General features: G+C 70.1%; 1 protein-coding gene across 1 annotated transcript; it reads right to left on the bottom strand.

Annotated features, from left to right (window-relative positions):
- Positions 1-3,823: 3,823 nt before the first annotated feature.
- Positions 3,824-9,010, bottom strand: LOC140390545 (serine protease FAM111A-like). Its single transcript, XM_072475719.1, has one exon. It carries the CDS (start codon positions 8,978-8,980, stop codon positions 7,142-7,144), a length of 1,839 nt encoding a protein of 612 aa, XP_072331820.1. The 5' UTR covers positions 8,981-9,010; the 3' UTR covers positions 3,824-7,141.
- Positions 9,011-21,823: the final 12,813 nt, after the last annotated feature.

Here is a 21,823-nt window from a genome sequence, read left to right as displayed (position 1 = left end):
GGAACCGAACTCACCCCTGCCAGGAACCCCCCACAATGCAAAGGACGATTGGTCAGCAACGCCATCAGTCAAGGCGGGAGGACCAATCGCATCCGGGGAAAGGGGCGGGGCGCCGCAGTCTGAGGTCGCCTCTCTGGATTGGGCCATTCGAAACGGGGGTGCGATTTATTTTAACCTCTCCCGCCCACCCGTCCAGACTTCTTTGTAATTTTAAAAAAAAATGTTGCTTCCCTTACTCTCTCGTCCCTCTGTATGACAGGGAAGTCGGTGTTTGTTTGTTTATTTATTTCACGGCGTTCTTGCTACCCTGCCCACGCTCGCGCCGCCAACTGTCAAATGGGCGCCGTCGGCCGGAGAGCACGCATGCGCAAGGCACCATTGGCCAGCGCATGCGCGAGAGGGCGGGGCTTGCAGTCCCACCACATTGTCACACTCGCCTCCTGGGCATACCTTCCCCAAGGAGACACGTCAGTCATTGTTCCATTTGCTGCCATTGTTTTGGTGTAAAGTGCACAATTTCTGCATTGGAGGCTCAAATATAGAGAGCAGGAATTGGAGCCAGCCTGATAAATAGTGTGGCTGCCAGAGCAGCTCAAAGGCTGGGAACACCGCGGAGAGTAACTCATCTCCTGACTTCCCCAACCCCAAGCCTGTCCTCCACCTACAAAGGCAGGAGTGTGATGGAACACTCGCCACTTGCCCAGATGAGGGCAGCTCCAACAACACACGAGAAGCCCGACCAACACCATCCAGGACAATCCCGGCTGGATTGGCACCCCTCCACAAACATCCCCTCCCTCCACCGCTAACACAGTTACAAGACTCCTTTTCAAACGTTTTCTCTGGCCACCCATTTTTGCAAATTGCCACCTCTCACGGCCCACGCCACGTTAGCGATTCGTTAGACAATAAATTCTCCACGGTTACTTTTTAAAACACGGTCATTGTTGGCACTTTTGTATTAAATGAAAAAAAATTGTAAATGGAAATATATTTTCTATTTTTGTTGTTAATTGGAGATCTAAATAACTCACGAGGTATTAAGGGGGAAATGAGACAATTGTTGGAAATACACCTGGATTTTGGGGAGGGAATCACCTCATCAGCCATTGATCGCAAAATCAGTCTCACTGAGAGAGCGACTGATCTCAGAAAGTGAGCGGAGAGCGGCTCTCCATTTTAAATATACACCAACCCCATTATACACACAGTACAACTTTAAACATAGATCTGATTGACAAGGTTAAGAGTAACAGGGGCTGTAAGAGTAATAGGGGCTGGTTTAGCACAGTGAGCTAAATAGTTGGCTTGCAATGCAGAATGCCAGCAGCACTGGTTCAATTCCCGTACCAGCCTCCCCGAACAGGCGCTGGAATGTGGCGACTAGGGGCTTTTCACAGTAACTTCATTGAAGCCTACTTGTGCCAATAACCGATTATTAACAAGGTTAACATCAACAAGATCAACTGTCGCAGAAATTGAACCAACACTGACAACGTTAATGGTAACAGAAATTCAAGATTAATGGACAATGGCAGACATTAACCATGCATCCGATTCTGAACAGTAACCCTGAAATTGGTCTCTTTGTGTGATCATTGACTCTGTGCTTCCCATGATCTGCACTTGAACAGATGTAGTTCCCCCCTGACTGGGGTGGTTGGAGTTCCCAAAGCCACAGAGCGGGGTCAGAATGGGGCAAATACAAATCAGCTTTGTGAAAATGGATCAATTGGAAGGTGAGAACCCCACAGGAATTATCTGTTAGAGCTAGATCCTGGATAAGGAGTACTCTGGCTAGGAGTTACTGACTGGGGTACTTGTGGATAGATATTCCAGTCGGCAGTCAGTTGTTTTTGGATTGGGGTGCAGGCCCAGAATAAAAGAGCGCGAAGCACTGCTGGAAACCAACGTTATGCAGGAGTATCTGCAGGAAATAGTTACAGATTTTGAGTACCCAATTAATTTTTTCCAAGGGGCAATTTAGCATGGCCAATCCACATAGCCAGCACGTTTTTGGGTTGTGGGGGCGAAACCCACGCAGACACGGGGAGAACGTGCAAACTCCACACGGACTGTGACAGAGAGCCGGGATCGAACCTGGACCTCGGCGGCGAGGCATCAGGGCGAACCCACTGCGCCATCGTGCTGCCCACATTTAAAGATCATTTACATTTTTCTTTTAGACTCTTCAGTTGTGGGTGCTGACTAACCTGGTGGATCAGCTGCTGGAGGCTGCATCGGTGGCGGTGACTAGAATTGTGACCCACGGAGGCAGGTCCACAGCACCGGTCTCTAGCTCAGCCTCATGTGGCCACACACTGCACTATAACCAGAATTCACCCAGGGAGAAAATGGGGAAAAAGGTCAGGCGATCCCGGGGATCATTTTTGGCGACCCGTTATACATCATCCGCGACCCACACGCAGGTCGCGACCCCCACTTTGAAAAACACTGCCTTAGACAGCACCATCCAAACAAAAGACTTCTCCCAGCATCCTGATCAGTGTTTACCCCTAAAGCATCGTACATCTCATTGCTGGTTCTTAGCTAAGAAAGGATATGTTTGCCATCGAGTTGAGGCAATGGGCCTGCATTCGCCAGTTTTGATTGAAACATGCAAAAGGTAGATGTAGAAAGGATATTTTCCTTGGCTGCAAGGGTTCTAGAACCAGGGAGATAGGCCATTTAGAACAGAAATAAGGAATTTCTTCACTGGGAGTGGTAAATCCTTTGGCATTCAGTACCCCAGATGGCTGTGGAGGCTCATTTAATGAGCACTTTTGAGACAGAAATCAACAGATTTCCATAGCAAGAGGGAGATAGAGAACTTGGGGACATGGAGCAATGACAACAACCTCGCCCTCAATGTCAGCAAACTAAGGAGCTAGTCATCGAGTTCAGGAAGCAACGTGTCGTCCACGCCCGTCTGTATCAATGGTGCCGAGATGGACAGCTTCGAATTCCTAGGTACAAACATCACCAATTGGTCCTGGTCCACCCACGTCGACACTACGATGCAAGTACAAGTGCATATACGTCCTCAGGAAATTTGGCATGTCCACAATGAGCCGTACCAATTTTTACAGATGCGCCATAGAAAGCATCCTATCGGGCTGCATCACAGCCTGGTATGGCAACTGCTCGGCACGAGACTGTAAGAAACTATTGAGGCGTGAACACAGCCCAGTCCATCACACGAACCTGCCTCCCATCCATTGACTCTGTCTACACCTCCCTCTGTCTTGGGAAAGCGGGCAGCATAATCAAAGACTCCTCCCACCCAGCTTACTCGCTTTTTCCATCGGGCGGAAGATACAAAAGTCTAAGAACACGCAATAACAGATTTGAAAAGCTTCTTCCCCGCTGTTACCAGACTCCTAAATGATCCTTTGGGGTCTGAACTGATCTTTCTACGCATTTTCTCTACAATGGTAACCCGATATTCGGTAGACTTCGCCCGCTGTCAATGTTTATGTATTTTCATTATGTATCCTCATGTATTTATCGTATGTTCTATGTTTTGTATGGAGCGATCTGCCTGGACAATGATTTTCACCTCCGTACACGTGACAATAAATCTAAATATGGGGATAGTGCAGCAAAATGGTGTTCAATTAATCAGCCATGATCTTACAAAATGCAGGGCAGGCTAGAGGGCCCAACCCCACTCCTATTTCCAATGCCCGTGCTCCCGCTGCTCCCTGTATGAAGTCCATGACCAAAGAAACATGGAGGAGATCAATGCAAGTTCCTTTACCATAACATGTGTTCCACATTTAACTATTTGCTTCACAGACACAAAAGACAGGACACAAATACATTTAACCAGGAAATACTTTTATTGTGACCAACATGTGCATATTTTAGAGCAGTTCTGGAATATCCATGAATCCTTGTAACAAATTCAAATACTAGCACTAAAATAAAAATCCCAGCTCAAAAGAAAGATGTAACAATCACCGTTTGAACCAGACGTTGTGCGTGTGTTGGGGGGTGGTTGTTGCTTTTACACAAAGAAACTATGGGACTTATGACATTTCAGATAATTCAGCAATATTTATCCCCCCCCCCCCCCCTCCCCACACCCCCATGACAGCTACCTGGCCACAAAATAAAGACTTTGTTCTCTGAATCGGAGACTAGGTTCCAAAAGGCAGGAGGGGAGGGGGGGGTGGTGGAGTTACCGCTGCAACGGGAAGAAGTATTGTAATGGGTCACGGTGCCCCTAGGCTAGGGAAGGAAAAATAAATTTGAAACCAATCAGATTTACATTCGGCGGCCAATATTCAACAACCCGCCCCGCCTTCCTCCCCCCTGCCACACACCGAGAAGGTGCGCGTGTCGAAGCCACGCGAGGGCGGGGTTGGAGCTCACCGTGATGCTCAGTCAGATACCCAGACGACCGGCAGTCACAAAGGAATACACGTGGATAACATCCACACAGGAAAATTGGCCAGGAGTTATAGTTGTTTACTATCTTTTTTTTTCTTTTTTATAAATTTAGAGTACCCAATTCATTTTTTCCAATTAAGGGGCAATTTAGCGTGGCCAATCCACCTACCCGGCACATCTTTGGGTTGTGGGGGCGAGACCCACCCAAACACGGGGATAAAGTGCAAACTCCACACGGACAGTGACCCAGAGCCGGGATCGAACCTGGGACCTCGGCACCGTGAGGCAGCATTAACCCACTGCACCACCGTGCTGCCCCTATTTGTTTACTACTTTAGCCAATATTCCAATCCCCTGCGTTAATATTGTGTCAAGTGCTTGCTAATTGTAGTACATTTTGATGTGCAGGAAGCAGCAACATTCTTTGTGACCTTGATGGAGCACTCAAACCAAACCAAAAATCAACAGGTAATGGATAAGCATACAAACCCATGTGGTGCAGGGCAGAATAAGCCAAGAGTCTGACCGCCAGGGCGGCACAGTGGTAGCACTGCGGCCTCACGGCGCCGAGGTCCCAGGCTCGATCTCGGCTCTGGGTCACTGTCCGTGTGGAGTTTGCACATTCTCCCCGTGTTTGCGTGGGTTTTGCCCCCACAACCCGAAGATGCGCAGGGTAGGTGGATTGGCCACACTAAATTGCCCCTCAATTGGAAAAAATGAATTGGGTACTCTAAATTTTTTTTAAACCGTCTGACCGCCTGCACATGCTCAGAGTTGACACATCTATAGTTGATGGTTTAAAAAAAAAATCACAGCAGGGGATGAGAGAGCAGCTATGACAGAGTTCAAATTAACAAAAAATGGTGCGGGTAGCTTCTTCTATAACCTGTCGGTAAATCATAGAATGAATGTTTACACTCTCGCACGCAAATGGAAAGTCTTCCTCTCGTATTGACGAGTAAATGATAAGAGTGGAAGCGCCCCCATTGGAGTTTGGCAAGACATGGAACAAATGCACAAGAGAAAAGTAAAATACGGTTGAGATATAATGGAATTGGAATGCGGCACCTTTTCCATGTTTCAATCCTCCTTCGACACAAACCCAACTGGAGATATTTCACTGCAGCGGGTACAGCACAATTAAGACGTGATCAAAGGGGCTTGCGGAAGCAGAGGGAGGTTAAGGCCCTGCGACCATTCTCAGAGCTATGTCACAACTCAGGTTTACAAAAATAAGAACCCTCCAAAGGGATATTAACTGAAGTGCACGCAAATCCATCCGTCTAATCGGTCATTTGTCTTCGGTATTTGCTGAATGGCTGGCCAAGTTGTCTCCGTATATGCCAATCCACCCCAGCAGGACTCATTTTCCCTGGAGATTAGGGCTAGGTGGGAGAACTCCTGGGAAAGCAAGTCATGTTTCCAACCGGCTGTCGTTGGCTGGAGACGATACAAAATCTTGTTTCAATTTGACCCCAATGAAGAGGGGGTTTTTTCCCCCCTTTAAAATTTTTTTTAGAGTTCCCAATTATTTTTTCCCCCCCAATTAAGGGGCGATTTATAGTGGCCAATTCACCTACCCTGCACATCTTTGGGCTGTGGGGGTGAGACGCACGCTGACATGGGGAGAATGTGTTTTGAAATGACACACAAACCAGTCAAGTTTGGGCTTTTGAAATTGGACACAGTGGAATATATCAAGAAACCAGACTTGACCTAAAATCTGGAAATGCAGCAATCACTTAGCGACCCAAACAAACTCCCGTGTCCAGTCCACCATACACCATTACATTTGGAAATCATTCATTTTGTACATTGGGCAAATTTTTTGAAATCGGAGTGGACGGCTCAACATGTCACATGGGCCAACGGTCAGAGTTCTCCAGGAAGTGATAGCTCAACATGTCACATGGGTTAAAGGTCGGAGCTCTCCAGGAAGTGACGGCTCAACATGTCACATGGGTCAAAGGTTGCAGCTTGAACCCCTCGGGTCTCTGACCCAAGTTGGAGCCTTAGGCCCAAGAATCAGCCCAAGCCCCCGAGCTGGGGCGGAAGTAAATTCAGCCAGAACTCTCGTTCCCAACCGCCAGTCAGAAAACGGGCCAAGGAGAGGAAGGGGGCTTTGGCCGTGATCGCGATCACCGGTAACCTCAAACACACCTACCCACCGGGCTCTCACGAATGGCTACGTGGTGGAGGGTGGGTGATGTTACGGAAACAAGGATTACAGATTTACACCACGTTGGCTTTGGGTAAATAAGTCAGATGCTGTTGGACTAAGTCAAAGACATCCTCCTCAACAAGGCCCTCTGTTGACTGTTTCCCCAACTCCTGCCTAATACTTGGGCTCCCACAATTGGGAGCAAAGCCTCACATTAAAAAAAAAAAAATCACCCTTTAATACATTTCCCCCAACACAGAACCCCGTAATGATTCCAGTCGCTCGGGTAAATGTACGGTGTGACCTGGCTGAATAAGTCGCTGAGTATTTCTCCCGTGGCCAGTTAACAGCACCCCTATAAAACACATGCAAGCTAGTGGCTGCTGGTCAAATCTCTGCATTCGAGCAAACTACGGGACCAATGGGTTAGTTTTTCAGGTGGGGGCCTTTCCTAAAGCAGATTCAGCTGTACCTTTTTCCATTCATCGGACATTAACATTTTCACCCAGGAGACAGCTCCGCCCCACTTTTCCTGTCCTTTGCTCCGCGCCTTCTCCCCAATCCGTTCTCCGGCCGGGGGGTGTCTCACTTCAGAGAGTTTTGCAGCGCAACAATGATTTGTTTCGTCTTTTCCGTCGTATCGCCGTCGTTCTTGCTGATGATGTCGTGGAGGATGAGCGAGATGGGTCTTCCGAGTTCAACGTAGAACTTCTCCGGGTCTTTATTTTTCTTGTAGGTCTCGCCGCCACAGTGCAACGCAACGAGGGATCCCTCCGCGTCGAATATCGGAGATCCCGCAGCACCGTAGTGAAATTCGGTTTTGTACGTGATCGCATTGGAGTGTTTCAGTCTATTGAAAGCTTGACTCGCGATCAAGACCGTGTCGTGCGTACAATCTTCAGTGTCTTCCCTGGCGATCGCGGATCGTAAGCTTTCCAGAGGTTGCACGGCATTGCCAGCTGCGTTCTCGTCGCCAGCCACCACAGAGCAAGCGCAGATTTTCTTCTTGTCGCCTTCAGGGTGGCCGGCGATATATAGGCTCCCCGTTCTCGGCAGGTTGGCGCAGCACTCCAACAGCCCCGAGGCTCCGGGGGCAGTCTCCAGCTCCAGGATGGCATAGTCGAGCACTTGGTCGTAAATCTCCAGCCAGGCCACCAGCCTCAGCGGCGGACCTCGCTGGGCCTCCTCCTCGTAGCCAAAGAAGACGTCGGCGCGGTCGCGGATGAGGGCGGGCCAGCTGCCAATGGCGACAGCGCTCTCCGCGATCATCTCCACCACGTGGTAGCAGGTGAGCACGTAGCGGTCGCGCAGGACGAAGCAGGTGCCGCTGCCCTGAGCGCTCGGCGACTTCCAGGCGATGCAGCCCACGCTGGACAGGCGGTCGGAGATGCAGCGGAAAGCCCTGGCCGGCACAGACGACAGGGCCTCTTGGTGGAGCCGGTTCAGATACTGCCTCTCTGACACTTTGGCCAGCTCGGCGTTCCTGGAAACAGACTGCTTGAATTTCGACAGGGAGGCCCGCCGGACCTCCAGGTGCCACTTGGGCAGCAGATTACGGCCAGCCTCGTAGCCCTTCCCGTCCGTGTCCTTCCTGGCCGGCTGCCCTGCTAACTCGGCCGACTTACTGGCCCTCGGCTTGGGGCTCCTGCCGTCGTCACAGGCCTTCTTCCTGGGGCCGCTCATCTCGATCTGAAAGCTGCGGCCGTGCAGCGCGTCCACCCCGTTGTTGAACTGGATCTTCCGGGGCGGGTCCACCTTCTCCAGCAGCTTGTGGGTGTCGTCCTCGATCTTGGGGTCGAAGCGGCCATCGTTGGCCAGCGCCTCCCGGATGGTCTCGCCCTCGAAGCCCAGGACACACAGCTTGGTCTGCCCCTGGGCTATCCGGTCGGCCAGCACGATCCGCTGTGCCGTGTTGCCCGCCATCCGGCCGCTCGGCTCCACGTAGAAGAGAACGTGGCTCTTGTTGCGCTGGGGCTCGGGAGGCAGAGTTCGCTCGCCACCCCCGCCCCCTTCGCCGCGACTCTGGCTCCGAAGGAACAGCAGGCGGAAGTGGGAGTACTGCGGCAGGTAGCAGCAGAGGATGTCCAGGTTGACTAAACCCTTCAGCGGGCCCTCCCCATAGGCAAGGATAGTGTTGTCGCTTTTCACCTTCTCCTCAAAGTCACAGGAAGTACTCAAAGCCCAGAGCAAGGTGTCAGTCGGATCCGCCGTGAACACGTACTGGATGTTATCCGGGTCGCCACACACACTGAAAGTGAACTCCCTTCGCTGGAAGCTCAGCGTTCCGCATTTCCTGTTGGTGTATTTGTTCCTGAGAGCTTTCCCATTCTTGGGACCAAACTCATCGGTACAGCTGCCTGGCAGCAGTTTAGTTTCCCCCCACGGGTTACAGTCGGCCATCTTCTTGCTTCTAGAACTTTTCATCTGCGGAGACACAAATTTAACAATATTTCATCAGGAATTTTATACTTTTTTTTCCTCTCACGAGCACGCCGAGCTACGATTCGTCAAACATTTACTGGCAAAGCAACCAGTCCAGTGCGCGGCGTTACAGACCCGGGGGCGCAGGGCCCGGCGAGGCGTCACGGGCCCGGGGGCGCAGGGCCCGGCGAGGCGTTACAGACCCGGGGGCGCAGGGCCCGGGGACGCAGGGCCCGGGGACGCAGGGCTCGGCGAGGCGTCACGGGCCCGGGGGCGCAGGGCCCGGCGAGGCGTCACGGACCCGGGGGCGCAGGGCCCGGCGAGGCGTCACGGACCCGGGGGCGCAGGGCCCGGCGAGGCGTTACAGACCCGGGGGCGCAGGGGCCCGGCGAGGCGTTACAGACCCGGGTGCGCAGGGCCCGGCGAGGCGTTACAGACCCGGGGACGCAGGGCCCGGCGAGGCGTTACAGACCCGGGGGCGCAGGGCCCGGGGACGCAGGGCCCGGGGGGCGCAGGGCTCGGCGAGGCGTCACGGGCCCGGGGGCGCAGGGCCCGGCGAGGCGTCACGGACCCGGGGGCGCAGGGCCCGGCGAGGCGTCACAGACCCGGGGGCGCAGGGCCCGGCGAGGCGTTACAGACCCGGGGGCGCAGGGCCCGGCGAGGCGTTACAGACCCGGGGACGCAGGGCCCGGCGAGGCGTCACGGGCCCGGGGGCGCAGGGCTTGGCGAGGCGTCACGGGCCCGGGGGCGCAGGGCTCGGCGAGGCGTCACGGGCCCCGGAGCGCAGGGCCCGGCGGGGCGTCACGGGCCCGGGGGCGCAGGGCTCGGCGGGGCGTCACAGGCCCCGGGGACGCAGGGCCCGGCGGGGCGTCACGGGCCCGGGGGCGCAGGGCTCGGCGGGGCGTCACAGGCCCCGGGGACGCAGGGCCCGGCGGGGCGTCACGGGCCCGGGGGCGCAGGGCTCGGCGTGGCGTCACAGACCCGGGGGCGCAGGGCTCGGCGGGGCGTCACGGGCCCGGGGGCGCAGGGCTCGGCGGGGCGTCACGGGCCCGGGGGCGCAGGGCTCGGCGAGGCGTCACGGGCCCCGGAGCGCAGGGCCCGGCGGGGCGTCACGGGCCCGGGGGCGCAGGGCTCGGCGTGGCGTCACGGGCCCGGGGGCGCAGGGCTCGGCGAGGCGTCACGGGCCCCGGAGCGCAGGGCTCGGCGAGGCGTCACGGGCCCGGGGGCGCAGGGCCCGGCGAGGCGTCACGGGCCCGGGGGCGCAGGGCCCGGCGAGGCGTCACGGGCCCGGGGGCGCAGGGCTCGGCGGGGCGTCACAGGCCCCGGGGACGCAGGGCCCGGCGGGGCGTCACAGGCCCGGGGGCGCAGGGCTCGGCGGGGCGTCACAGGCCCCGGGGGCGCAGGGCTCGGCGGGGCGTCACAGGCCCCGGGGACGCAGGGCCCGGCGGGGCGTCACAGGCCCGGGGGCGCAGGGCCCGGCGTGGCGTCACGGGCCCGGGGGCGCAGGGCTCGGCGGGGCGTCACAGGCCCCGGGGACGCAGGGCCCGGCGGGGCGTCACAGGCCCGGGGGCGCAGGGCCCGGCGAGGCGTCACGGGCCCGGGGGCGCAGGGCTCGGCGGGGCGTCACGGGCCCGGGGGCGCAGGGCTCGGCGGGGCGTCACGGGCCCGGGGGCGCAGGGCCCGGCGAGGCGTCACGGGCCCGGGGGCGCAGGGCCCGGCGAGGCGTCACGGGCTCGGGGGGCGCAGGACCCGGCGAAGCGTCACGGGCCCGGGGGCGCAGGGCTCGGCGAGGCGTCACGGGCCCGGGGGCGCAGGGCTCGGCGAGGCGTCACGGGCCCGGGGGCGCAGGGCCCGGCGAGGCGTCACGGGCCCGGGGGCGCAGGGCCCGGCGAGGCGTCACGGGCTCGGGGGGCACAGGGCTCGGCGAGGCGTCACGGGCCCGGGGGGCACAGGGCTCGGCGAGGCGTCACGGGCCCGGGGGGCACAGGGCTCGGCGAGGCGTCACGGGCCCGGGGGCGCAGGGCCCGGCGAGGCGTTACAGACCCGGGGGCGCAGGGCCCGGGGACGCAGGGCCCGGGGACGCAGGGCTCGGCGAGGCGTCACGGGCCCGGGGGCGCAGGGCCCGGCGAGGCGTCACGGACCCGGGGGCGCAGGGCCCGGCGAGGCGTCACGGGCCCGGGGGCGCAGGGCCCGGCGAGGCGTTACAGACCCGGGGGCGCAGGGCCCGGTGAGGCGTTACAGACCCGGGTGCGCAGGGCCCGGCGAGGCGTTACAGACCCGGGGACGCAGGGCCCGGCGAGGCGTTACAGACCCGGGGGCGCAGGGCCCGGGGACGCAGGGCCCGGGGGCGCAGGGCTCGGCGAGGCGTCACGGGCCCGGGGGCGCAGGGCCCGGCGAGGCGTCACGGACCCGGGGGCGCAGGGCCCGGCGAGGCGTCACAGACCCGGGGGCGCAGGGCCCGGCGAGGCGTTACAGACCCGGGGGCGCAGGGCCCGGCGAGGCGTTACAGACCCGGGGACGCAGGGCCCGGCGAGGCGTCACGGGCCCGGGGGCGCAGGGCTTGGCGAGGCGTCACGGGCCCGGGGGCGCAGGGCTCGGCGAGGCGTCACGGGCCCCGGAGCGCAGGGCCCGGCGGGGCGTCACGGGCCCGGGGGCGCAGGGCTCGGCGGGGCGTCACAGGCCCCGGGGACGCAGGGCCCGGCGGGGCGTCACGGGCCCGGGGGCGCAGGGCTCGGCGGGGCGTCACAGGCCCCGGGGACGCAGGGCCCGGCGGGGCGTCACGGGCCCGGGGGCGCAGGGCTCGGCGTGGCGTCACAGACCCGGGGGCGCAGGGCTCGGCGGGGCGTCACGGGCCCGGGGGCGCAGGGCTCGGCGGGGCGTCACGGGCCCGGGGGCGCAGGGCTCGGCGAGGCGTCACGGGCCCCGGAGCGCAGGGCCCGGCGGGGCGTCACGGGCCCGGGGGCGCAGGGCTCGGCGTGGCGTCACGGGCCCGGGGGCGCAGGGCTCGGCGAGGCGTCACGGGCCCCGGAGCGCAGGGCTCGGCGAGGCGTCACGGGCCCGGGGGCGCAGGGCCCGGCGAGGCGTCACGGGCCCGGGGGCGCAGGGCCCGGCGAGGCGTCACGGGCCCGGGGGCGCAGGGCTCGGCGGGGCGTCACAGGCCCCGGGGACGCAGGGCCCGGCGGGGCGTCACAGGCCCGGGGGCGCAGGGCTCGGCGGGGCGTCACAGGCCCCGGGGGCGCAGGGCTCGGCGGGGCGTCACAGGCCCCGGGGACGCAGGGCCCGGCGGGGCGTCACAGGCCCGGGGGCGCAGGGCCCGGCGTGGCGTCACGGGCCCGGGGGCGCAGGGCTCGGCGGGGCGTCACAGGCCCCGGGGACGCAGGGCCCGGCGGGGCGTCACAGGCCCGGGGGCGCAGGGCCCGGCGAGGCGTCACGGGCCCGGGGGCGCAGGGCTCGGCGGGGCGTCACGGGTCCGGGGGCGCAGGGCTCGGCGGGGCGTCACGGGCCCGGGGGCGCAGGGCCCGGCGAGGCGTCACGGGCCCGGGGGCGCAGGGCCCGGCGAGGCGTCACGGGCTCGGGGGGCGCAGGACCCGGCGAGGCGTCACGGGCCCGGGGGCGCAGGGCTCGGCGAGGCGTCACGGGCCCGGGGGCGCAGGGCTCGGCGAGGCGTCACGGGCCCGGGGGCGCAGGGCCCGGCGAGGCGTCACGGGCCCGGGGGCGCAGGGCCCGGCGAGGCGTCACGGGCTCGGGGGGCACAGGGCTCGGCGAGGGCGTCACGGGCCCGGGGGGCACAGGGCTCGGCGAGGCGTCACGGGCCCGGGGGCGCAGGGCCCGGCGAGGCGTCACAGGCCCGGGGGCGCAGGGCTCGGCGAGGCGTCACGGGCCCGGGGGCGCAGGGCCCGGCGAGGCGTCACGGGCCCGGGGGCACAGGGCTCGGCGAGGCGTCACGGGCCCGGGGGCACAGGGCTCGGCGAGGCGTCACGGGCCCGGGGGCACAGGGCCCGGCGAGGCGTCACGGGCCCGGGGGCACAGGGCTCGGCGAGGCGTCACGGGCCCGGGGGCACAGGGCTCGCCGGGGCGTCACAGGCCCGGGGGCGCAGGGCCCGGCGAGGCGTCACGGGCCCGGGGGCACAGGGCTCGGCGAGGCGTCACGGGCCCGGGGGCACAGGGCTCGCCGGGACGTCACAGGCCCGGGGGCGCAGGGCTCGGCGAGGCGTCACGGGCCCGGGGACGCAGGGCTCGGCGAGGCGTCACGGGCCCGGGGGCGCAGGGCTCGGCTGTGTGTCACGGGCCCGGGGACGCAGGGCTCGGCGAGGCGTCACGGGCCCGGGGGCGCAGGGCTCGGCGGGGCGTCACGGGCCCGGGGGCACAGGGCTCGGCGAGGCGTCACGGGCCCGGGGGCGCATGGCTCGGCGGGGCGTCACAGGCCCGGGGGCGCAGGGCCCGGCGAGGCGTCACGGGCCCGGGGGCGCAGGGCTCGGCGGGGCGTCACGGGCCCGGGGGCGCATGGCTCGGCGAGGCGTCACGGGCCCCGGGGGCACAGGGCTCGGCGAGGCGTCACGGGCCCCGGGGCGCAGGGCTCGGCGGGGCGTCACGGGCCCCGGGGACGCAGGGCTCGGCGAGGCGTCACGGGCCCGGGGGCGCAGGGCTCGGCGGGGCGTCACGGGCCCGGGGGCGCATGGCTCGGCGAGGCGTCACGGGCCCGGGGGCGCAGGGCCCGGCGAGGCGTCACGGGCCCGGGGGCGCAGGGCCCGGCGAGGCGTCACGGGCCCGGGGGCACAGGGCTCGGCGAGGCGTCACGGGCCCGGGGGCGCAGGGCTCGGCGGGGCGTCACGGGCCCGGGGGCGCAGGGCTCGGCGGGGCGTCACGGGCCCGGGGGCGCATGGCTCGGCGAGGCGTCACGGGCCCGGGGGCGCAGGGCCCGGCGAGGCGTCACGGGCCCGGGGGCGCAGGGCCCGGCGAGGCGTCACGGGCCCGGGGGCACAGGGCTCGGCGAGGCGTCACGGGCCCGGGGGCACAGGGCTCGGCGGGGCGTCACGGGCCCGGGGGCGCAGGGCTCGGCGGGGCGTCACGGGCCCGGGGGCGCAGGGCCCGGCGAGGCGTCACGGGCCCGGGGGCGCAGGGCTCGGCGGGGCGTCACGGGCCCGGGGGCGCATGGCTCGGCGAGGCGTCACGGGCCCGGGGGCGCAGGGCCCGGCGCGGCGTCACGGGCCCGGGGGCGCAGGGCTCGGCGGGGCGTCACGGGCCCGGGGGCGCATGGCTCGGCGAGGCGTCACGGGCCCGGGGGCGCAGGGCCCGGCGCGGCGTCACGGGGGCGCATGGCTCGGCGAGGCGTCATGGGCCCCGGGGGCGCAGGGCTCGGCGAGGCGTCACGGGCCCCGGGGGCACAGGGCTCGGCGAGGCGTCACGGGACCGGGGACGCAGGGCTCGGCGGGGCGTCACGGGCCCCGGGGGCGCAGGGCTCGGCGAGGCGTCACGGGCCCCGGGGGCGCAGGGCTCGGCGGGGCGTCACGGGCCCCGGGGGCGCAGGGCTCGGCGAGGCGTCACGGGCCCGGGGGCGCAGGGCTCGGCGAGGCGTCACGGGCCCCGGGGGCGCAGGGCTCGGCGGGGCGTCACGGGCCCCGGGGGCGCAGGGCTCGGCGAGGCGTCACGGGCCCCGGGGGCACAGGGCTCGGCGAGGCGTCACAGGCCCGGGGGCGCAGGGCCCGGCGTGGCGTCACGGGCCCGGGGGCGCAGGGCTCGGCGGGGCGTCACAGGCCCCGGGGACGCAGGGCCCGGCGGGGCGTCACAGGCCCGGGGGCGCAGGGCCCGGCGAGGCGTCACGGGCCCGGGGGCGCAGGGCTCGGCGGGGCGTCACGGGTCCGGGGGCGCAGGGCTCGGCGGGGCGTCACGGGCCCGGGGGCGCAGGGCCCGGCGAGGCGTCACGGGCCCGGGGGCGCAGGGCCCGGCGAGGCGTCACGGGCTCGGGGGGCGCAGGACCCGGCGAGGCGTCACGGGCCCGGGGGCGCAGGGCTCGGCGAGGCGTCACGGGCCCGGGGGCGCAGGGCTCGGCGAGGCGTCACGGGCCCGGGGGCGCAGGGCCCGGCGAGGCGTCACGGGCCCGGGGGCGCAGGGCCCGGCGAGGCGTCACGGGCTCGGGGGGCACAGGGCTCGGCGAGGCGTCACGGGCCCGGGGGGCACAGGGCTCGGCGAGGCGTCACGGGCCCGGGGGCGCAGGGCCCGGCGAGGCGTCACAGGCCCGGGGGCGCAGGGCTCGGCGAGGCGTCACGGGCCCGGGGGCGCAGGGCCCGGCGAGGCGTCACGGGCCCGGGGGCACAGGGCTCGGCGAGGCGTCACGGGCCCGGGGGCACAGGGCTCGGCGAGGCGTCACGGGCCCGGGGGCACAGGGCCCGGCGAGGCGTCACGGGCCCGGGGGCACAGGGCTCGGCGAGGCGTCACGGGCCCGGGGGCACAGGGCTCGCCGGGGCGTCACAGGCCCGGGGGCGCAGGGCCCGGCGAGGCGTCACGGGCCCGGGGGCACAGGGCTCGGCGAGGCGTCACGGGCCCGGGGGCACAGGGCTCGCCGGGACGTCACAGGCCCGGGGGCGCAGGGGCGCAGGGCCCGGCGAGGCGTCACGGGCCCGGGGGCACAGGGCCCGGCGAGGAGTCACGGGCCCCGGGGGCACAGGGCTCGGCGAGGCGTCACTGGGCCCCGGGGGCGCAGGGCCCGGCTGTGTGTCACGGGCCCGGGGGCGCAGGGCCCGGCGAGGCGTCACGGGCCCGGGGGCACAGGGCTCGGCGAGGCGTCACGGGCCCGGGGGCGCAGGGCTCGGCGGGGCGTCACGGGCCCGGGGGCGCAGGGCTCGGCTGTGTGTCACGGGTCCGGGGGCGCAGGGCCCGGCGAGGCGTCACGGGCCCGGGGGCGCAGGGCTCGGCGGGGCGTCACGGGCCCTGGGGACGCAGGGCCCGGCGCGGCGTTACAGACCCGGGGGCGCAGGGCCCAGCGCGGCGTTACAGACCCGGGGGCGCAGGGCCCAGCGCGGCGTTACAGACCCGGGGGCGCAGGGCTCGGCGCGGCGTTACAGACCCGGGGGCGCAGGGCCCGGCGCGGCGTTACAGACCCGGGGGCGCAGGGCCCAGCGCGGCGTTACAGACCCGGGGGCGCAGGGCCCGGCGCGGCGTTACAGACCCGGGGGCGCAGGGCCCAGCGCGGCGTTACAGACCCGGGGGCGCAGGGCCCAGCGCGGCGTTACAGACCCGGGGGCGCAGGGCCCAGCGCGGCGTTACAGACCCGGGGGCGCAGGGCCCGGCGCGGCGTTACAGACCCGGGGGCGCAGGGCTCGGCGAGGCGTCACGGGCCCGGGGGCGCAGGGCTCGGCGAGGCGTCACGGGCCCGGGGGCGCAGGGCTCGGCGAGGCGTCACGGGCCCGGGTGCGCAGGGCCCGGCTGTGTGTCACGGGCCCGGGTGCGCAGGGCCCGGCTGTGTGTCACGGGCCCGGGGGCGCAGGGCTCGGCGAGGCGTCACGCGCCCGGGGGCGCAGGGCTCGGCTGTGTGTCACGGGCCCGGGGGCACAGGGCCCGGCTGTGTGTCACGGGCCCGGGGGCGCAGGGCTCGGCTGTGTGTCACGGGCCCGGGGGCGCAGGGCTCGGCGGGGCGTCACGGGCCCGAGGGCGCAGGGCTCGGCGAGGCGTCACGGGCCCGGGGGCGCAGGGCTCGGCTGTGTGTCACGGGCCCGGGGGCGCAGGGCTCGGCGAGGCGTCACGGGCCCGGGGCCGCAGGGCTCGGCGAGGCGTCACGGGCCCGGGGCCGCAGGGCTCGGCGAGGCGTCACGGGCCCGGGGGCGCAGGGCTCGGCGAGGCGTCACGGGCCCGGGGGCGCAGGGCTCGGCGGGGCGTCACGGGCCCGGGGGCACAGGGCCCGGCTGTGTGTCACGGGCCCGGGGGCGCAGGGCCCGGCGAGGCGTCACGGGCCCGGGGGCGCAGGGCTCGGCGGGGCGTCACGGGCCCGGGGGCGCAGGGCTCGGCTGTGTGTCACGGGCCCGGGGGCGCAGGGCTCGGCGAGGCGTCACAGGCCCGGGGGCGCAGGGCTCGGCGAGGCGTCACGGGCCCGGGGGCGCAGGGCTCGGCGGGGCGTCACGGGCCCGGGGGCGCAGGGCTCGGCTGTGTGTCACGGGTCCGGGGGCGCAGGGCCCGGCGAGGCGTCACGGGCCCGGGGGCGCAGGGCTCGGCGGGGCGTCACGGGCCCTGGGGACGCAGGGCCCGGCGCGGCGTTACAGACCCGGGGGCGCAGGGCCCAGCGCGGCGTTACAGACCCGGGGGCGCAGGGCCCAGCGCGGCGTTACAGACCCGGGGGCGCAGGGCCCAGCGCGGCGTTACAGACCCGGGGGCGCAGGGCTCGGCGCGGCGTTACAGACCCGGGGGCGCAGGGCCCGGCGCGGCGTTACAGACCCGGGGGCGCAGGGCTCGGCGAGGCGTCACGGGCCCCGGGGGCGCAGGGCTCGGCGGGGCGTCACGGGCCCCGGGGGCGCAGGGCTCGGCGAGGCGTCACGGGCCCCGGGGGCACAGGGCTCGGCGAGGCGTCACGGGCCCCGGGGGCACAGGGCTCGGCGAGGCGTCACGGGCCCCGGGGGCGCAGGGCCCGGCTGTGTGTCACGGGCCCGGGGGCGCAGGGCCCGGCGAGGCGTCACGGGCCCGGGGGCACAGGGCCCGGCGAGGAGTCACGGGCCCCGGGGGCACAGGGCTCGGCGAGGCGTCACTGGGCCCCGGGGGCGCAGGGCCCGGCTGTGTGTCACGGGCCCGGGGGCGCAGGGCCCGGCGAGGCGTCACGGGCCCGGGGGCACAGGGCTCGGCGAGGCGTCACGGGCCCGGGGGCGCAGGGCTCGGCGGGGCGTCACGGGCCCGGGGGCGCAGGGCTCGGCTGTGTGTCACGGGTCCGGGGGCGCAGGGCCCGGCGAGGCGTCACGGGCCCGGGGGCGCAGGGCTCGGCGGGGCGTCACGGGCCCTGGGGACGCAGGGCCCGGCGCGGCGTTACAGACCCGGGGGCGCAGGGCCCAGCGCGGCGTTACAGACCCGGGGGCGCAGGGCCCAGCGCGGCGTTACAGACCCGGGGGCGCAGGGCTCGGCGCGGCGTTACAGACCCGGGGGCGCAGGGCCCGGCGCGGCGTTACAGACCCGGGGGCGCAGGGCCCAGCGCGGCGTTACAGACCCGGGGGCGCAGGGCCCGGCGCGGCGTTACAGACCCGGGGGCGCAGGGCCCAGCGCGGCGTTACAGACCCGGGGGCGCAGGGCCCAGCGCGGCGTTACAGACCCGGGGGCGCAGGGCCCAGCGCGGCGTTACAGACCCGGGGGCGCAGGGCCCGGCGCGGCGTTACAGACCCGGGGGCGCAGGGCTCGGCGAGGCGTCACGGGCCCGGGGGCGCAGGGCTCGGCGAGGCGTCACGGGCCCGGGGGCGCAGGGCTCGGCGAGGCGTCACGGGCCCGGGTGCGCAGGGCCCGGCTGTGTGTCACGGGCCCGGGTGCGCAGGGCCCGGCTGTGTGTCACGGGCCCGGGGGCGCAGGGCTCGGCGAGGCGTCACGCGCCCGGGGGCGCAGGGCTCGGCTGTGTGTCACGGGCCCGGGGGCACAGGGCCCGGCTGTGTGTCACGGGCCCGGGGGCGCAGGGCTCGGCTGTGTGTCACGGGCCCGGGGGCGCAGGGCTCGGCGGGGGCGTCACGGGCCCGAGGGCGCAGGGCTCGGCGAGGCGTCACGGGCCCGGGGGCGCAGGGCTCGGCTGTGTGTCACGGGCCCGGGGGCGCAGGGCTCGGCGAGGCGTCACGGGCCCGGGGCCGCAGGGCTCGGCGAGGCGTCACGGGCCCGGGGCCGCAGGGCTCGGCGAGGCGTCACGGGCCCGGGGGCGCAGGGCTCGGCGAGGCGTCACGGGCCCGGGGGCGCAGGGCTCGGCGGGGCGTCACGGGCCCGGGGGCACAGGGCCCGGCTGTGTGTCACGGGCCCGGGGGCGCAGGGCCCGGCGAGGCGTCACGGGCCCGGGGGCGCAGGGCTCGGCGGGGCGTCACGGGCCCGGGGGCGCAGGGCTCGGCTGTGTGTCACGGGCCCGGGGGCGCAGGGCTCGGCGAGGCGTCACAGGCCCGGGGGCGCAGGGCTCGGCGAGGCGTCACGGGCCCGGGGGCGCAGGGCTCGGCTGTGTGTCACGGGCCCGGGGGCGCAGGGCTCGGCGAGGCGTCACGGGCCCGGGGGCGCAGGGCTCGGCTGTGTGTCACGGGCCCGGGGGCGCAGGGCTCGGCGAGGCGTCACAGGCCCGGGGGCGCAGGGCTCGGCGGGGCGTCACGGGCCCGGGGGCACAGGGCCCGGCTGTGTGTCACGGGCCCGGGGGCGCAGGGCTCGGCGAGGCGTCACAGGCCCGGGGGCGCAGGGCTCGGCGGGGCGTCACGGGCCCCGGGGGCGCAGGGCTCGGCGAGACGTCACGGGCCCGGGGGCGCAGGGCTCGGCGGGGCGTCACGGGCCCGGGGGCGCAGGGCTCGGCGGGGCGTCACGGGCCCGGGGGCGCAGGGCTCGGCGAGGCGTCACAGGCCCGGGGGCGCAGGGCTCGGCGGGGCATCACGGGCCCGGGGGCGCAGGGCTCGGCGAGGCATCACGGGCCCGGGGGCGCAGGGCTCGGCGGGGCGTCACGGGCCCGGGGGCGCAGGGCTCGGCGAGGCATCACGGGCCCGGGGGCGCAGGGCTCGGCGAGGCATCACGGGCCCGGGGGCGCAGGGCTCGGCGAGGCGTCACGGGCCCGGGGGCGCAGGGCTCGGCTGTGTGTCACGGGCCCCGGGGGCGCAGGGCTCGGCGAGGCGTCACGGGCCCGGGGGCGCAGGGCTCGGCTGTGTGTCACGGGCCCGGGGGCGCAGGGCTCGGCTGTGTGTCACGGGCCCGGGGGCGCAGGGCTCGGCGAGGCGTCACGGGCCCGGGGGCGCAGGGCCCGGCTGTGTGTCACGGGCCCGGGGGCGCAGGGCTCGGCGAGGCGTCACGGGCCCGGGGGCGCAGGGCTCGGCTGTGTGTCACGGGCCCGGGGGCGCAGGGCTCGGCTGTGTGTCACGGGCCCGGGGGCGCAGGGCCCGGCTGTGTGTCACGGGCCCGGGGGCGCAGGGCTCGGCTGTGTGTCACGGGCCCCGGGGGCGCAGGGCTCGGCGAGGCGTCACGGGCCCGGGGGCGCAGGGCCCGGCGAGGCGTCACGGGCCCGGGGACGCAGGGCTCGGCGAGGCGTCACGGGCCCCGGAGCGCAGGGCTCGGCGTGGCGTCACGGGCCCGGGGGCGCAGGGCCCGGCGAGGCGTCACGGGCCCGGGGGCGCAGGGCTCGGCGGGGCGTCACGGGCCCGGGGGCGCAGGGCTCGGCGGGGCGTCACGGGCCCGGGGGCGCAGGGCCCGGCGGGGCGTCACGGGCCCGGGGGCGCAGGGCCCGGCGAGGCGTCACGGGCTCGGGGGGCACAGGGCTCGGCGAGGCGTCACGGGCCCGGGGGCGCAGGGCTCGGCGGGGCGTCACGGGCCCGGGGGCGCAGGGCCCGGCGAGGCGTCACGGGCCCGGGGGCGCAGGGCCCGGCGAGGCGTCACGGGCTCGGGGGGCACAGGGCTCGGCGAGGCGTCACGGGCCCGGGGGGCACAGGGCCCGGCGAGGCGTCACAGGCCCGGGGGCGCAGGGCTCGGCGAGGCGTCACGGGCCCGGGGGCGCAGGGCCCGGCGAGGCGTCACAGGCCCGGGGGCGCAGGGCTCGGCGAGGCGTCACGGGCCCGGGGGCGCAGGGCCCGGCGAGGCGTCACGGGCCCGGGGGCGCAGGGCTCGGCGAGGCGTCACGGGCCCGGGGGCGCAGGGCCCGGCGAGGCGTCACGGGCCCGGGGGCGCAGGGCCCGGCGAGGCGTCACGGGCCCGGGGGCACAGGGCCCGGCGAGGCGTCACGGGCCCGGGGGCACAGGGCTCGGCGAGGCGTCACGGGCCCGGGGGCACAGGGCTCGCCGGGGCGTCACAGGCCCGGGGGCGCAGGGCCCGGCGAGGCGTCACGGGCCCGGGGGCACAGGGCTCGGCGAGGCGTCACGGGCCCGGGGGCACAGGGCTCGCCGGGGCGTCACAGGCCCGGGGGCGCAGGGCCCGGCGAGGCGTCACGGGCCCGGGGGCGCAGGGCCCGGCGAGGCGTCACGGGCCCGGGGACGCAGGGCTCGGCGAGGCGTCACGGGCCCGGGGGCGCAGGGCTCGGCGAGGCGTCACGGGCCCGGGGGCGCAGGGCTCGGCGAGGCGTCACGGGCCCGGGGACGCAGGGCTCGGCGAGGCGTCACGGGCCCGGGGGCGCAGGGCTCGGCTGTGTGTCACGGGCCCGGGGACGCAGGGCTCGGCGAGGCGTCACGGGCCCGGGGGCGCAGGGCTCGGCTGTGTGTCACGGGTCCGGGGGCGCAGGGCCCGGCGAGGCGTCACGGGCCCGGGGGCGCAGGGCTCGGCGGGGCGTCACGGGCCCCGGGGACGCAGGGCCCGGCGCGGCGTTACAGACCCGGGGGCGCAGGGCCCGGCGCGGCGTTACAGACCCGGGGGCGCAGGGCTCGGCGCGGCGTTACAGACCCGGGGGCGCAGGGCCCAGCGCGGCGTTACAGACCCGGGGGCGCAGGGCTCGGCGCGGCGTTACAGACCCGGGGGCGCAGGGCTCGGCGCGGCGTTACAGACCCGGGGGCGCAGGGCCCGGCGCGGCGTTACAGACCCGGGGGCGCAGGGCCCGGCGCGGCGTTACAGACCCGGGGGCGCAGGGCCCAGCGCGGCGTTACAGACCCGGGGGCGCAGGGCTCGGCGCGGCGTTACAGACCCGGGGGCGCAGGGCCCGGCGCGGCGTTACAGACCCGGGGGCGCAGGGCCCGG

The sequence above is a fragment of the Scyliorhinus torazame genome, chromosome 14 (assembly GCF_047496885.1).
Source record: "Scyliorhinus torazame isolate Kashiwa2021f chromosome 14, sScyTor2.1, whole genome shotgun sequence".
Classification (NCBI taxonomy): Eukaryota; Metazoa; Chordata; class Chondrichthyes; order Carcharhiniformes; family Scyliorhinidae; genus Scyliorhinus; species Scyliorhinus torazame.
This window is presented reverse-complemented; position numbering and strand designations above follow the sequence as displayed.

Bases quoted from the DNA above. Each gene is read 5' to 3' on its own strand.
- LOC140390545 (XM_072475719.1), bottom strand. From the start codon at position 8,980: ATGAAAAGTTCTAGAAGCAAGAAGATGGCCGACTGTAACCCGTGGGGG.